Source organism: Quercus suber, unplaced genomic scaffold (assembly GCF_002906115.3).
Source record: "Quercus suber isolate HL8 unplaced genomic scaffold, Cork oak 2.0 scaffold_1103, whole genome shotgun sequence".
Classification (NCBI taxonomy): Eukaryota; Viridiplantae; Streptophyta; class Magnoliopsida; order Fagales; family Fagaceae; genus Quercus; species Quercus suber.
The window spans coordinates 66,067-83,642 of NW_027070508.1; the positions used below are offsets into that span (position 1 = coordinate 66,067).

At 33.3% G+C, this 17,576-nt stretch overlaps 1 protein-coding gene and 1 long non-coding RNA gene across 2 annotated transcripts; both read right to left on the bottom strand.

Annotated features, from left to right (window-relative positions):
- On the bottom strand, positions 1 to 6,322 carry LOC112023308 (nuclear transport factor 2). Its single transcript, XM_024055928.2, has 10 exons — positions 6,047 to 6,322; positions 5,735 to 5,822; positions 5,490 to 5,627; positions 3,835 to 4,108; positions 3,531 to 3,754; positions 3,215 to 3,386; positions 2,953 to 3,074; positions 2,807 to 2,866; positions 1,174 to 1,237; positions 1 to 644 (listed from the first exon to the last, which is right to left on the bottom strand). Exons 2-10 carry the CDS (start codon positions 5,804 to 5,806, stop codon positions 343 to 345), a joined length of 1,428 nt encoding a protein of 475 aa, XP_023911696.1. The 5' UTR covers positions 5,807 to 5,822; positions 6,047 to 6,322; the 3' UTR covers positions 1 to 342.
- A 3,997-nt stretch (positions 6,323 to 10,319) lies between these two features.
- On the bottom strand, positions 10,320 to 11,996 carry LOC112012695 (uncharacterized). The gene is made up of 2 exons (XR_010627330.1): positions 11,873 to 11,996; positions 10,320 to 10,797 (listed from the first exon to the last, which is right to left on the bottom strand). It is a non-coding gene; the product is annotated as an uncharacterized LOC112012695 (long non-coding RNA).
- Between the last annotated feature and the right edge of the window lie 5,580 nt (positions 11,997 to 17,576).

Sequence of the window (17,576 nt, forward strand, 5' to 3'; positions counted from 1 at the left end):
TGAATCGAACAAAAAAGAATCCCATATCAAGAATCTTGATTCAAGATGACCTAAAGCCATTGCCTAACCATATTGTCATTCCCATATAGGAGCCAAGCTCCAAAAATAACTGCTAAAAATAGGTGACCCACAACACACCAATGCACCTGGACAATGGGTACTAATTACTAGTATACTGAATAGAGTTTTTGAATGATTATCACCCAATTAAAAAACAAAAATCCTAAAGAAAAGTTCATGTGTAGCTCATCTGAAAAAGATCCAATCACTTGATAAAGCACCAGACTTCAGAAACATGTAAAAATCTTCTAACTGCTATCTTCCTCACAAAGCTATGGTATCTTAGGCAGTAGCAGGTATCCGAGGTGCAGTAGTTCTGGCTGTTGCGTTAACAGTCAATCCACCAGCACGATTTGCACGGCCACCGTTGCCACCTGCATGATCAGCCCGCTGATATCCATCACCTCTGCGGTTTGAAAATCCTTCTCGGTTGCCACCCCTGCTTCCAAACTCAGCCCTGCCATTAAAGTCACCCCGACCATAGCCCCTGCCACCCCCATAGTTTCCATTTCCACGCCCTCCTCTACCTCCTTCATTCCTATATCCATTCCCCCTTCCAGATGAAAATCGTCCCTTACCGTTCCCTGGAGATTAAAAAAGCAGTCACTATTAGATGTCATGGAATCAAGGTGGCACCTAACCTAATAGACATACCATGAATATCCATTACCATTCATCCAATTAGTTGCACGTCTGCTAAGATTTGTAAAAAGAAATAACTCATGAGATGAAAGCTACATTCATTCAATCAAGAATGCCCTTTTACCCTTGCAACAAAATGGGTCCATCAGAAAAAATTGTGAGACCTGCACGTTCCTCCCCCTAACCCGTTATGTATTTCCCTAGGCTAACTCCCACAGTAAAAGACCTCCTGTGTCTAACATGAACTACTTAGAAAGAGGAACATTCTCTTCCAATGTTTTTCCTAATAAGCAAATCTGAGATCACCTGATCTAATGTCCAAAAGAACACAACTTGGCCAACATCCCAACAAATTCTTTGTTATTTACATTTAATATTTTCAATCTAGAAACCTAAAACTCCCACCCCCACCACCCCCCCAAAAAAAAATTTCTTTGAATGGGTAAAATTCATCTACAAAACCCAACTTACCTCGACTGGTAGACCTCTTTTCCTCTACAACAGCCTGGCGTCCACCAATGTCAATGGGCGACTCCTAAACATCAACAGAAATATTATTTCATGCAATAATTCAAAATAAAATTAAGTAGCTAACTGATGCAACAATCGATTGAAAGGATCTAATACAAATAATGCAATCAAAACCATACTCATTAGCAATAGAAGCTGTTGAAACATCATACAACATATATGAATTGTAGACTAATAGTGCCCTCATGTTAAAATAAAAAAATTAATAATAATAAAATTTTTTGAAAAAAAAAAGATCTTAACGCATCAATATTGTAAACAAAAGATTTTTTTTTTTAAGTAAACAATTGCAACATCCTTTCATAATTTTCTAAATAACATATTTTGAGGAGTAATAATTGCAAATTAGACTTAGTTACCATGTGTAATTTGGAAACCATCATCATTAAAGAACACTGATAAGATTTTTTTTTTGTTTAAAATCCATAAAAACTAATAAAATTCAACACTAAACCTCCCCACTGGAGGGGAGAGAACTCTACATTTATTGAATCTCATCCTGTATTTATAACCAGATGGACAGGAAAGAAAAAAGGAAAAGAGGATAATCAGCAACACAATGGCATACAATGCAGACTGGCAAGTGAGTCCTCATCAAGGCAGATGGAGTATGGAGAAAACAAAATCAGAGGAGTGGCATAGCCTTTGAAGCCAAATCCAGGGAGGGGAAGAAGATTTATGTTAAATGCTATAGCACCAAATTTTCAAATTGTCAATCAGATAGATGGGTAGCTGCAGTGAGGCTGTGTTGAGGAAAATGGAGATGGGTTTCACAAGAATTATTAAACTGGTAAGTCATAAGCTGAAACAAGTCTGGGAACAAAATTGGCAGCCACCATGGAATATATCAGCACCAATAGATGACATCAGGAAAGCACAACGGGGTCACCAGCTCACTCTTCAAGCAATACAATTAACCATAATAGCCCGAGTTAAACTTGCTACCAACTACCCTATGCATCACTTTTGGACAAACTGCTAATTTTGACTAGTTTCCAACAACAGCTATTATTGTATCAACTACCGTTGCAATTTTATTGATGATGACATACTGCAAAACAAAATCTCATCGGCAGCAACAGTTAATTGCCCAAGTAGGTTTTAAAATTGCATTTAGAATACAACCAAATAACCTATATAACAAAAAAATAATAATAAGAATTATAACAGCATATCCCATTTAACTAATGAAACAAGTTATGGTGCATCCATCTACTCCATCATGTAAAACATAACAGGAGAGGTAAAAGGTAAAGGAAAAAGGAAGAACATATCACCAAGGCAAAATCGATGAACAACAGAACAACAGAATTGCACCTTCCAGAGAACTTGCTCAATTAAACCAAAAACTCAGAAATATAAACAGCATATCCCAGTCATAACAAAGTCCCATAAATTATTAAACAGCCTTAGATTTAGTATGTAAATGAGTATAAACTCATATTTACACCAACAGGATCTAAGAAGTCCTAAAGTCAACCAATGAAAGAAGCTATGGTCCATTCATCTGCTCAATCATATCAAGAATAACAGAGAAACAGAAACAGATCAGCCCAGAATAACAGATGTATACCTTGATTGCACTTTGCACAGCACTTGCCACCTCAAATTCCACAAAGCCAAAACAAAATCCCTGTTGTATTGACACATGGAGAATAATTATATGCTCAGGGAACAGCTAACAATGAACAACATAAACTTGATTAACATATGACATACCTTTTGGCTTCTAACTTGAATACCGCCATTCTTAATAGGTCCAAACTTCTTGAACTCATTCTCTAGTAGGGAAGGTGTGGCATTCAAAGGGAGGCCTTTTATGTAGATGGAGTAACCTTCAGCTGGTCATAAAATGCAGAGTATACATATTAACTAGATTAATACACCCATACAGAGTAAACAACAACAACAACAACCATGATGCAGATAATAATGTGAGTAAACTAGCAGAAGTAAAAGTCAACAATAACAAACTGCACACCTTCAGAATCCTTATTACTACTGTTTTCATTAGCATTTGTGCTGGAAACCGGTGTCTCAGACACCAGAGGAGGAGGAGGAGGTCCAGCAATTACTGGCTGCTCTTGGCTCTTGGAAACAGACCTCCGAGGAGCATAAGTTGGAGCAGCTGGACTCTCCTTCATAACCTTAACCTGCAACAACAAATTTAAGTAAAAGATATAACTTCTGCCCACATCCAGGACATAGAAAGTACAAGAACTGTAGCTGCCAATGAAACCACACACTTAATGAATAAGCAAGCTAAAAGGATAGAATTTTGATTGACGAATGCTTACAATATAGGCATATGACTTTTTTGGAACTTCTTCAGTTTTAGAGTTGGATTCAGCCACTATCTGCCATTCATCTGAAACTTCATCAACTACCTCAGCAACCGGCACTTCCTCTTCTTCAATTGAAGCCTGTCCATTTTCAGGAGGGTTGTATACTTCTCCATCAACAACCTCTGACAATTCAGCTGCTGTCTCAGAAACATGATTCTCCTCAACAGGAGTAGGCTCTGAAACATAATTATCCTAAAAATCAGTTAAAGAAGAACAAAAGGCCTTACTTTGAATGGTAAAATGTGTTTCACATTACCAGGGTCAGGAGTAAGGGGCACTTCAACATCGTTCACGAAACTTTGGCTCCCATCGTCAACATATCTAAACACATCATTTAAAACAAAGTAGCCTTTGTCTTGAGGTGCTAGGAAGAAACTCTGAGTAAATTTGCGCCTCAAACTGTCCTTTCCAGTCAAATATCCAGTCACAAGAACAAGGACTCCTCCGTTGAAAGAATCTTGTGCATCCACAGTTAAGATTTGTGCACTGAGTTCACCATAATGAAGTGAGAGTATCTTCTCATTGATTGCCTGATCAATGAAAATCAATCAAAATATATAGAGGGATCAGGGTTTCAACTCTCCTGATTTCCAATTCAACATTATACATACAAAAGAACTTGTAGGCTACAACTAATACCAAAATGTTACTCAAACCATCCCTTTTTCCACTCTAAAATATTATGTTTGAATGATAAATTTGAAAAATACTTTTCAAACCCATGGGATTCAAATTGATGTGAATCTCAAACCCATCAAATCAATTTTTTATTGGTTAGATGAATACGCAAGCATCCAATTTTACAAGGGGGCAAGGTGCCATTTGAGTTAGAACCTATTGGCTAGAGTATTGTACCAGTTACAACAATGATGACAATGACAGTGCAAATCATTTGGTGGCGATGGTAGTATGGTATTGTTGTTGATGGTGATGGTTATGCAGCTGATGGGGGGTGATGGTAGTGGCATTGACAACGATGAGGACAGTGTTGGTGGTAGTGATGGCGACGTCAAAAGTAGTGGTGGTGGTGGTGGTGGTGGTGGTGGTGGCAGTAGTGGTAGTGTGAAGAGTGGTAAAGGTAGGGTTGAATAAGAAAAGTAACATTGGTAGAATTTGGAAATGTTATCTTCCTCCCTGAATTTGATCCTGGGATTTCAGTGCTTATAAATTCCAAGTTCAAATTCCATGCAATCTTTTTTTAAATCACTTTTTTTTTTTTCTGAAAAAGGGAAAATTAACATTGGAAATTTACACCTCAAAATTTTTCATCCAAACATGAGTTACAGGGCATGAATTTCAAATCTTTTGGAATGCTCTCTACAAGGTCATGGAGAAATTAATTGAAAACAAATCAGATTTTCTGAATCCTTTTTGTTTTTTTTTTTTTCAATCATATGGTTAGCAACCGAACAATTATTTTCTGCATTCTTCTGCCATATTAATAGCAACCAGAGACAAATTATGGTCACATAGAGTAAACAGGTAAAGTACAAAACTAGTTCCAACAAGTAGGCCATTGCCCATTAGGCTTCAGAAGGTATAAAATATATTTCAAAAAGGAATGTTTTTATAGATTTGAACCTATATCATGTCCATTATAATTAATCTTGTATCATCAAACCAAGACACCAAGTGCGAATTGCATAGTCAAACTACATTTTTTTTTTTCCAACTACACCTTTTTATAACTTCACTTTTTCCTAGGTATAGCTTTCTCAAACAACCCCATTTTCAAAAAGCTTAAAATTAGTTTTTGGTGTATGCAAGATTCAAACCAAAGCCTAGACTTTATCAATTAAACTAATTGAAACCCACGATATTTCAAATAGGAATCACACAATCCACAACATGTAAACAACTAAGCTTCTAAACAAAAACACAAAAATTATACACACAAAGATAGGAGCTCACTTGCATAGAGGTTGTGATACTCATGGTCCCATTCTCTTCCATACGACCAATCTTACTAACATCCTGGTAAAACCGATGAACAAGTTCTGGCGATTGATGCAATATAAGGTAGTATTGGTGAACAAAAGCATTGCCCACCTACATTTCACCACGAAATTTAACCAAAAACCAATCAAAACCCACAAAACAAAACCCAACACACTAACTGTTGACAACATTCTAAATACATCAATAACAACACATACAACATCAGCACCCGGAGTCGCGGCCACGGCCACGGCCACAGCTACCTCCGCCTGCTCGACGAAAGCCGCCATTGAAATAAATTGATCTCTGGAAATCAAATCATATCAAATCAAATCAAACCAAAAACAGTAAATTAAAAAAATAAAATTTACTTTTTTTGAAACACTAACTTGAATTCACATACATTTTATATGCCAAAATTCAAACCCTACAACAGCTAAAATACACAAAAAAAATTTACAAAAATCAGGGTTTTGAAAATGAGTAAAGGCGATCTTGATTCTTGAAGTGAAATGAAGAGAAAAGAGTACCTGAAACGAAGAGAAAATGATCGGAGAAAGTGAGTGAGTGAGAGAAATTTGGGTATTTCTCTGTGCTTTGCTCTCTCTCTCACACCTCGCTTTCTCTCTCTCTTTTTTTTCTTTTTCTTTTTTGGGTTTTGGTTTTTGTTTTTTAGGGTTTTTATTAGGGTTTGGTTATGGTGAAGAAGAGGCGCGAGTATGAAATGTGAAAGAGAACTCGGGTTCAATTGAGAGTATTTATATTACTGAGCCGCACTTCAAACTTTTTGGACTCTTTTTCGAGCTCATCTCTCCATCCACAACTTTTACATTTGAGTGAAATTGAAATTGCCTTATTTATTTATTTTACAGAGTATGCCCAGATTATATCTACTTCTTATTTCTACTATACTTGTAAAATTTAAAAAAAAAAAATCAATAGTTATGTCATTAATAAATTATTTAAATTATTACAAGTTTTAATAGTTTAAAATTATATATAAAAGATAAGCTTATAGATCATACAGTAAATATTATCCGATTAACAAAAAATTTGACACGTGTATTAAAAACGTAAAGAACATACAATTCAATGGTTAGATTTTTAAAATATGTAGTAATACTTATTTTATTGAGTAATGTTGTAGCACTAGGCTACAACTCGCTAAACTTTGTCATTTTAAAAAAAAAAATTAATGAGTTTATAGTTTTCTTATGGAATAATAAGTATAGAGTAACAATATAATTCAAAACAAATGTTAATACGGCCTAAAATGACAAGATATTAATGGTGGAATATAAAATTGTGTGAGTAATTGGTCAAATAATCAATAATAAGTTAATAACTTATCAATTTAACAATTGTGAGCAATGAAAAAATTTATGTTAATAGCATTACTCATTCAACTAAGCGACTTGTAACTCAACTAGCACTTCTTGGTGTTTTTAATGAAGAGATTCAAGATTTATATTCTCTTACCTTAACTATTGAAATATATACATATAAGCACTACTCTTCCGTACGTCGAATCCAAAGTTAGATTTAAAAATGAGTTTTCAGGTCAAACAAATCTAGGATCACATCCTTTTGTGCCACAATTTTGCCACTACTATGATGTAGTAGGCTATGAGTGATGAAGGAAAAGTGAATGGTCCATGTAAAAGTGACATGCAACTAGACACAATCTATCACCTAGAATTATTATTTCACATCACAATTAGGGTGTAGTTTGTGATTCATTCTAGTTTGTTGGACCATTTTTATAATGAAAAAAAAATGAAATAATTTAATAATAAGCTAGCAATTTTAGTAAATTAAATGGTAAAAAGGAAAAACTTAGGCTATGTTTGTTTAAACATAGAATGTTTTTCATAAAACAAGTTCATTGCTTTTAGGTATTTGTTGCACGCATAAAATACTAATAAAAAAATGTACATTTTCTTTGAACCACTTCCAGTGTTTGCACCAAACAACTATAAAATGACTAAAATACTTTTGAAACATCCAAAAATAATCAAAATACTTGGAACTTTCAAAATTCCCTGGAGCCCTTCAAATAACAAAAATATTGCAAACACTCTAAAATGAGTAAATATCCACCAAAAAGCACCAAAATACCCTCAATACATGTTTAAAGTTAGAAAATTCATTGACAATGTAACGGTCAAATGTGTTTTAATCAATTCATTCATTTTCATCAAGTTCAAGACTATTTGTACAAAAAGTAGCTTAATAAAATAATTTATGAAGATTTGACTACTCTTCGATCGACCTATAATTGATTGAAGTTCAATTATCCCTTGATCGAGGCTCGATCAATTGAGAATCAGGATTGATGAGTTATCTATATATAGAAGTCTAATATAATTAAATTATAAAAAGGACCCATTGGGTATATATTAATTATCCATTTTAAGAAACTTTTATATGGAAAATTAAAAAAATTGATAAAAAAGTTAGTCCCTTTTTTCTTTTTCCCATAAAAAGTTTCTTACAATGATTTATTAATGTATGCCTTAAGGGTATATGTTAGTAAAACCGATCATAAAAAACCTAATCATATATCTAATTCTATAAATAAAATTAGAGGAATAGAGAGTTTGAATAATTTTATATTTATAAGACATTTTTTTGTGTAACTAATATATATATGTATATATATAAAGACAAAACTTAAAGAAAATCTAATTAATCAAAATTGGATTTTGCTTTTGTTTAACTTTTCATATAAATTAGATTGTTTAGATTTTTGCTGTTATTTTTTCTTTAAAATAATGAGCATATTTTTTATTATTATTTCTATTCAAATATTTTGTATGTGAAGATCTTGGACATTACAACTGTAGTTGAGCTGAACAATCCTATGCACTTATCTCCATTCAATTTAGGAGATACTATTGAATAAATTTATTCTTTTATTTTGTGTTGTATTTAGTAGAATTTCACAGACAGTGATTGTGAATTGATATGTATACATAGTATCTAATAGTGATTTTTCAAAATTATATACGTAATAATAGTGTAATTAAAAACTTGATGTAACTAATATCATAAAAATTGCAAGGAAAAATCATTTTAATATCTCAAAATATCTTAGTCAAACTAATGTCCTATATGTTTAATAAACCAAACTAACATTAATAGTACCACTACAATTCACCATTCCAATACATAAGCATAGGTTACATATTAGTTAATTACTAAGGTCAACTGTTAGTTCAAAATTTCATGCCTTACCTACTTTAAGTATAGAAGTAATCGTTATACTTGACTTCAATTATTGAGAAATCATATGTAAAAGTTGAGATATCAAATGTTTACATATTGAGGAAATATAGATCATAAAAGTAATTGTTATACTTTGACTTCACTTTTCTATGAACCATATTGAGGAATTATCCAAGACAAATCCTGTACACCCTGCAAACTTAGAGATTGAAAACTAAATACTGCGATGGTGTATTTGAGTTAATCAAAGTTTAGATCTAGAAGCCTAGTAAAAATATGGTGAAGAAACTTTTCAAGAGGTTTTGGAGTCAGTAGGAGGTTTTAGTTGTGAAGTGCAAGCGAGTCATTTGTGAAGGCATCCATATAAGGGAGATACCAAATGTTTTGAAATTGTAGAAGGTTTTTATAGTGAGTTTATCTAGCAAGTAGAGTCGGTATAAAAGTTTTATACTACATTGTTAAACTTCTCTTATTATTATGAATTTCTTTGTTGGTCATGGTAGGTTGCTCTGTAGTGATTTTTCTCTTTGAAATGTTTTCCATGGTGTTTTTCATTTCTTCACCATATTGCTTGTTCATTGTTTGGTTTGTTCACAATTTTGTATATAACATGGTATAAAATCATGCATAAAAAGGAATGAATGTGTAAAATTATTTATTTTTTCATATGTTTAAGAGCAAGTTTATGTTTAGATAAATGTTATGTTTACAATAAAATTTATTACATTCATTAACAATTAACAAATAATTAAAAGCAAGTTGATAATTTTGTAATTTGATGTTACATGTAAAAGATTTTTAAATTCTTTGAAGTACAGGTTGCACATTATTTGTTGTAATAATTGTATTAAAAAGAGTATTCAATGATTTTATTTTATTTTTTATTTATTTATTTATTTTTATGTATGGATTTAGTAAGTGTTAGGGATTAGGGGTACTAATATACATATAGTGTATTGTGTATTAAAAAAAAAAAAATTCAGATGAAATAAAATTGTTAATAACAGGATGCCGAATCATTCCAATCCCCATCCCAATCATCAATCGATCTTGATTTGCATTTATTTCCAAGAAAAGAAGGATGCATGCTAATAATGCTATTAACAAATAGATACGTAGCAAAGTTAATGATCTAATTAAAATTTTAATTAGTCATTATAATTAAAATTGTTAATAACAGGATGCCGAATCATTCCAATCCCCATCCCAATCGTCAATCGATCTTGATTTGCATTTATTTCCAAGAAAAGAAGGATGCATGCTAATAATGGTATTAACAAATAGATACGTAGCAAAGTTAATGATCTAATTAAAATTTTAATTAGTCATTATAATGTCACTGTTTGAGATACAATTTTACCTCCAAAAAGGCCTATTACGTTTGACAATCGAAAAATATATACATCGACTTTCTCGTGATCTTCAAAAACTTCATGAAGTTAGCGTTGTATTCGTCAAATTAGAGCGTAGAGGGAAAACAAAAAATTTTAGGAGAAAAATAAATCTTAATTGATAATGAATTAGGACACTATAATAAGAGAGAGTCCTTATTATGTCGTGTTTAAAATTCTCTCAGATAAAATTCCTTGTTTGGATGTCATGAGAAGAAAATTCTTCAAATCATAAAAGAAATTTAGCTACAATTTAGGGGCTTCAAATTTTGTTTTCAAATTCCCCCTCCATTGGGATTAGTTCTAAAACTCAAAATCTACTATTCTCTTCCTTCATTCAATGACCATAACTCATCCAACCCATCCCTGCGCAACACTAGCAAATGGTCCACAACTCTACATTGGTCACTAGAGGGTCCATAATCTATGAACTCCTTCAAATACATTCTCGATCATGGTAAACTTATCTGCCATTTTACAGTTAGTTTCAGCCACTATTTGCCATTGATCTGAAACTTCATCAACTACCTTAGCAACCGACACTTCCTGTTCTTCAATCAAAGCTTGTTCATTTTTAGGAGCATTGTACACTTCTCCATCAACAGCTTTTGACAATTTAGTTACTCTCTCTGAAACATGATTATCTTGGATAGGAGTAGGCTCTGCATCAAAAAATAACCTTAAAATAAATTATTGTGGACAATTTGGAGACATATAAACAAAAGAATTATTTTCTAAGGCTGAACACTCAAATCTCGCTTTTAAGCAATCTATTTTAAGATTTTTGTATGAGTAAATGACTACCAATTTACCATGGGTACGTCGTATCAGCAGTCTCTACATCATCTTTATCTAGAGTTCTTATATCTTTTGTATCTTAGATGTGATTACTTAGAAATGGTTCAAAACACACATTGTGCATTCGAACAAGCTCCTCTTTCAACTAAAACTATTTTACTGAAAAGTAAACTCCTTTGATTCCCATGTAATATTATCCTACACAATTAGGTATAACTTAGATCAAAACGGCCGTCACTGACTCCCTGATCTTTTGAAGTGAATCTCAAACATTTACCAGTTACCACAGTAGAAGACACCAAAGAGACACCAAAAAAAGATTATCCATTCTAATAAAACACGCGATTACACATCAAAACGAAAGCACAAAACACTCACTAGCCAATCTACAACATTGTTATTTATTGACACAAATAATCACACACTACCATCCACAAGTACATAAACCCATTATTGAATATTGCTCATAGAACAATCCTAGTCAACAAAAGACCAATTTTGAACCAAAATTTTTTAGCTTAATTCCATTTCTGTCTATATATAAAACAGATAGATAAAGGCACATAATAAAAAAAAAAAAAAGAGAAATTAATAAAAAACCACACAAAGCATGAGAAACCCAAACCCCAACAATTTTTAATAAAAAAAAAAAGTAGCAGAGCAAACAAACAATCTAAAGGAAACCCATGTAATAGAATCTAAAACCATATATATTAACACCATTACCAGATAATAATATAAAAAAAGATCAAACAATCTAAAACTCAGACTTCTTTCGTTAGGTTTTGATTTTGATAAAAGTAGAGATCCTAAAGGAGTGAGAGAAAGTGGAGAATAAAGACATATAGAGACCGATCACAGAGAGAGAGAGAGAGAGAGAGAGAGTAGAATTGAGAAGAGAGAAAAAAAAAATCACTAAATCGACTAGAAATAGAGTACCTGACTGTGAGTCGTGGCAGGGGAAGGATAATGAGAGAGAGAGAGAGAGAGAGAGAGTCTGAGAGAGAGAGTGAGAGAGAGAGAGAGTCTAACTGAGAGAGTGACGACTGAGACAGAGAATGAGAGCGACAGCATAGAGGGTTTTCTGGTTTTGATTTTCTAAAGTTTCTTTAATTAAAAAAATATCCAGAAAACTATTAAAAAAATGTGAACATTTTCCCAATTATTTTTGTTTACAAAATGATAACAGATAAGTCACAATATTTTCACAATTATTTTTGTTTAGAGCACGAGAAGTGTTAAGTTCATCATATTTTCACAATACTTTCATAACAAATCACATATGATAAGTTATTATTAGTTCCAATTTGAATTCACAACTTAAATTAATTTTTTGTCCACTTATAAGGACCAATAACAAAAAATTGGCATAGCATTTATTTTAGAACATTGGCATCAAACCTTTCCAAAAAAAAAAAAGAACATTGGCATCAAATATCCATGAAACACAAAAAATCAGGCTTTATGAAATGTGTCAAATGCCAAATAAATTGGCATTTGCTACATTATAATTATGCTAATGAAATTGTACAGTAAAAATGCTAAAAATATTTCTTATTATTTAATTAAACTTTTCTCTCTCCTCCACATATACATCTCTCTCTCTCTCTATCTCTCTCCCTCCCTGTTTGCTGCTCTCTTCTCTCTTACTCTCTTTCTCTCTCAGCCTCTTCCTTAACCACCACCAATCTCACCCTCTTCCTTAGCCACACGCCACCATCTCAGCCTCTTCTTCACCCACGTCATCAATCTCACACTCTTCCTATTAATTTTTTTGGGCTACTGTTGTGGGTTTTTTTTTTTTTTTTTTGGTTGTGGGTTGATTTTGATGGGTTGTGGTGGCTAATAAAAAAAAAAAAAAAAAAAAAAAAAAAAAAAAAAAAGAGAAATTAATAAAAAAACACACAAAGCATGAGAAACCCAAACCCCAACAATTTTTAATAAAAAAAAAAAAGTAGCAGAGCAAACAAACAATCTAAAGGAAACCCATGTAATAGAATCTAAAACCATATATATTAACACCATTACCAGATAATAATATAAAAAGAGATCAAACAATCTAAAATTCAGACTTCTTTCGTTAGGTTTTGATTTTGATGAAAGTAGAGATCCTAAAGGAGTGAGAGAAAGTGGAGATTAAAGACATATAGAGACCGATCACAGAGAGAGAGAGAGAGAGAGAGAGAGAGAGTGTAGAATTGAGAAGAGAGAAAAAAAAAATCACTAAATCGACTAGAAATAGAGTACCTGACTGTGAGTCGTGGCAGGGGAAGGATAGTGAGAGAGAGAGAGAGAGAGAGAGAGAGTCTAACTGAGAGAGTGACGACTGAGACAGAGAGAATGAGAGCGACACTAGAGAGGGTTTTCTGGTTTTGATTTTCTAAAGTTTCTTTAATTAAAAAAAAAATCCAGAAAACTATTAAAAAAATGTGAACATTTTCCCAATTATTTTTGTTTACAAAATGATAACCGATAAGTCACAACATTTTCACAATTATTTTTGTTTAGAGTATGAGAAGTGCTAAATCTATCATATTTTCACAATACTTTCACAACAAATCACATATAATAAGTTATTATTAGTTCCAATTTGAATTCACAACTTAAATTAATTTTTTGTTCACTTATAAGGACCAATAACAAAAAATTGGCATAGCATTTATTTTAGAACATTGGCATCAAACCTTTCCCAAAAAAAAAAAAAAGAACATTGGCATTAAATATCCAGGAAACACAAAAAATCAGGCTTCATGAAATGTGTCAAATGCCAAATAAATTGGCATTTGCTACATTATAATTATGCTAATGAAATTGTACAGTAAAAATGCTAAAAATATTTCTTATTATTTTATTAAACTTTTCTCTCTCCTCCACATATACATCTCTCTCTATCTCTCTCCCTCCTTGTTTGCTGCTCTCTTCTCTCTTACTCTCTTTCTCTCTCAGCCTCTTCCTTAACCACCACCAATCTCACCCTCTTCCTTAGCCACACGCCACCATCTCAGCCTCTTTTTCAGCCACGTCGTCAATCTCACACTCTTCCTATTAATTTTTTTGGGCTACTGTTGTGGGTTTTTTTTTTTTTTTGGTTGTGGGTTGATTTTGATGGGTTGTGGTGGCTAATATTGGTGGGTTGCGATGGTTTTGGGGTTGGGTTGATTTTGGGGTTTGGTCATTGTAGCCCGTGGTGGTTGGTTGATTTTGGGTTATAGTTATGATGGTCGATGGTAGTTGGTTGATTTTGGGTGGCGATGGGGGTTCCAATTTAGTGGGGTGGATAGTGGGTATATTATTTTGAATTTGGGTTGAAGTATATGCACTTCTTCTAGGATGTAAATAACTTATTTCTAGATGTATGGTACTACATTATGGGTTTAATAATTATTAATACTCTAATGTTGTTTTGAACTTTTAGATGATGTGTTTTAAGTATTTGATGTTATTATTAACTTCCAAATTGTATGCTTAATATGTATTTTGATGCTATGAGTTTGTATTAAATTTGTTGTTTATTAAATTCATAACAATATTAATCACATTCTTCTTTTCCAAAGCAAGTTAAATTGATTGAATATGTGTCAACCCAACCTGTTTAATATTAAGCAAGTTGAAATGGACCGTGTTACATTCTTGTCAACCCAACATGGCCCATTTATTACGAGTGTTAGGTGGGTTGTGTTGTGTCAACCACTTCTTTAATAGGTCATGTTAAGGTTAAAGGGTTATGACACGATTATTAAATGGGTTGGGTTCGGGTTGAGCCATTTAACCGAATACTTCTACCTCGACATGCTAACCCGAATTGACACCCCTAATTTGCATAGTGTCTTGAATATGTTTTTCCCTTTGGTTATATAATGGTTCAATACTTTATGTTTTTCCTTATAGAAGATTACTAGTTTATGTCCTGTAACCCAATGAATCGACTCATCCCATTTACCATGTCTAAGCTGCAAAATTAAATACCCATAATATAAATAATCAAAACTATCATTCAAATATTTTTTTTTGTTTGGAAAACTACATATTTGGTCCTTAACCTTTACACTAAATGTCAATTTGATCCTTGACCTTTTAAATGTGTCAATTTCGTTCCTACCCTTTTGGTATCGTGTCAAAATAATCTCTACCGTTAAGTGCTAGATGGAAAATGCTGACATGGCTAACAATAAAACTAATATATTATCTTTTATGCCATGGCAATTTCCTTATAAGCTTTCATGTGGCATTAATAAAAAATTTTTTTAAAAAAAATCAACAATTTTCTAATTCACTCCCTCTAACTCTCTCAGTCTCTCTATCTAACTCATACTCACTCTCTCTCTTCTATGCTCAACCTCCATGACAGCATGACCGAAACTCACTCTCTGAGCTCCTTCAACGCCATTACTATTCTTTGTCGCTTGCCATCGTCATCACACTAGTGGTTGCCAAATCCAAACCCTCTTTTGTAACCTCCCACTCTCTCACTCTTGCACGCTCTCTCTCATCAATTGACCAAGATCAAAGCTCTAAGCTTCTATCTGTCTTTGAACTATGCGTAAGGGGAATCTAAAGGAGATAGGTTTGGTGATTTTAGATGGGTATGTTTCGAGTGGATGAAGGCCTTTGCATTTGTGGGTATTGTTCATTTTTGCAAGCCATATAGATGGTATGATTGTTGTAAAATAACGGAAGCTCTAATTACCAAGATTGATTGTGAAAATATTTTAGGCTTGTGAAAGATCCTCAAACTAACAATAGGAACGAATAAAATTAATCCAAAAGAAAATAGACACAAAACACCAAGATTTACGTGGTTCAACAATAGCCTACATCCACGGGCGATGACGAACAAATTTCACTATAACAAATTTGGGATAATACAAATTGGTGTAGAGGTACTCTCACAAACCCAAATTCCAAATACACCCAAATAACTCTCTCTCACAAATACAAAAACCAAAGAACCAAATACGAATCAAAGAACTAAAAGTTCACAAATACCAATTACAAATACCAAATACCAAATACGAATTGTGCATAAACCAAAGAGAGAGCCACAAATCAAATCCAAAAGTTGCAATGCACCAAGAGAGAGCAAATCACCAAACCGCAAAACCAAAACCAAGCGGTAACAAACTTCTCTCACTATTCCAAATTGCAACCCACAAATATCAAAGAACCAAACAAAGAGAGAGCCTTTTTCTCACACACGCACACATTCTCTTCTCTTTCTCTCTAATTTTTCGTAGTAGCACTATGCTTATATAGGAGACTTGAGTCAGCTAGTTTATCCAAATCCAAGAAGGACTAGACTTATTTTCCACACACAAAAGGAGAATCACTCATATTTCAAATAGAACTCAAAATCAAGTGGTAGACAAGACTTCTAATAAAACTTGATAATTTCAAACAACAGTAGCCCAAAAGGAATAAAATTCATTTCTTATCCAAATCCAACAAGGAGTCAAATTCCTAATTCAAGCCATATTCTACAATGATTTGATTTGGATTTTGGTTTGTTTTCCAAAATGGATTCCTATGTTTGGATGTTTCTGATTCTAAGATGATTTGTAAATGGGTATGGATATGAGTAAGTGTTCTATGTGATCTAACTAAAATTTTTTGTTTTGGTATAAAGGTCTGGGTATTTTTAGCTTAGCTTTGCAAAATCAAAAACAAATTATTTTTGCAAAGGTCTGGGTATTTTAACTTCTATTCTATTTCTATCTTCTAAAATTAAGTTTCCCAATACTATCCCTTCTTTCATTTTTCCATTTGACGGAATAGAAGTGAAGGTTTTTTTTTTTTTTTTTTTAATATATAATGAAACCGACGAACCGCGCCATCGCACCTCGAGCTCCGATCGCAGCACCTCGCCATCGCACCTCGAGCTCCGGTCTCGCACCTCGCCATCGCACCGCGCTGATCGCGCCATCGCGCCATCGCCATCGCACCTCGATCGCGCCATCGCACCTCGTCGTCGACCCAGACCCATCGCCTCCTTCATCGCGCCATCGCTCCAACGCCGCTCGACCCAGACCCAGACCCTCGATCGCGCCATCGCACCTGGAGCTCTCTCTTCCTCGATCTCTCAGTTTTTTTTTTTTTTTTTTTTTTAATTTGATTGTTGTTGTTGTTGTTTTTTTTTTTTTTTTAATTTGATTGTTGTTATTGTTTTTTTGGATGAACTGATTGTTGTCGTTGGTGTTGTTGTTGCTGGAATTTGGAATTTGCTGTTGTTGTTGTTGTCGTCGTCGTTGTGTTGTTGCCGGAATTTGCCCGGAAAATAGCATTTTCCTAATATAACCAAACACATAAAAATATTTTCCACAACAATTTTCATAATACACCCAAACACTTAAAATTATTTTCCTTTTCCGGAAAATAACATTTCCGGAAAATACATATTTTCCGGAAAACGTTTTACACGAAACAAACACAGCCTTAGTAAGGAAGACGAACACACTTCTTTTATGGGAGTAGAAATTTGATGCAAGAAAAATCGGTTAAAAGTCAAGCCCAACCCCAAAAAAATGGCATTAAGTTTTTTATCAAGTCTAGCCCAATCAGTCTAACCCCAAAATATGATATGATTTGAGACAACCAAATCCCTGAAGTCATTACTAATTTATTATCAGCTTAAACAAATTGCAAATTG

Bases quoted from the DNA above. Each gene is read 5' to 3' on its own strand.
- LOC112023308 (XM_024055928.2), bottom strand. From the start codon at position 5,806: ATGGCGGCTTTCGTCGAGCAGGCGGAGGTAGCTGTGGCCGTGGCCGTG. The intron at 4,109-5,489 runs GTGAGCTCCTAT...TTCATTGATCAG, and splicing joins GTATCACAACCTCTATGCAA to GCAATCAATGAGAAGATACT. The intron at 3,755-3,834 runs GTAATGTGAAAC...ATTATGTTTCAG, and splicing joins GCCCCTTACTCCTGACCCTG to AGCCTACTCCTGTTGAGGAG.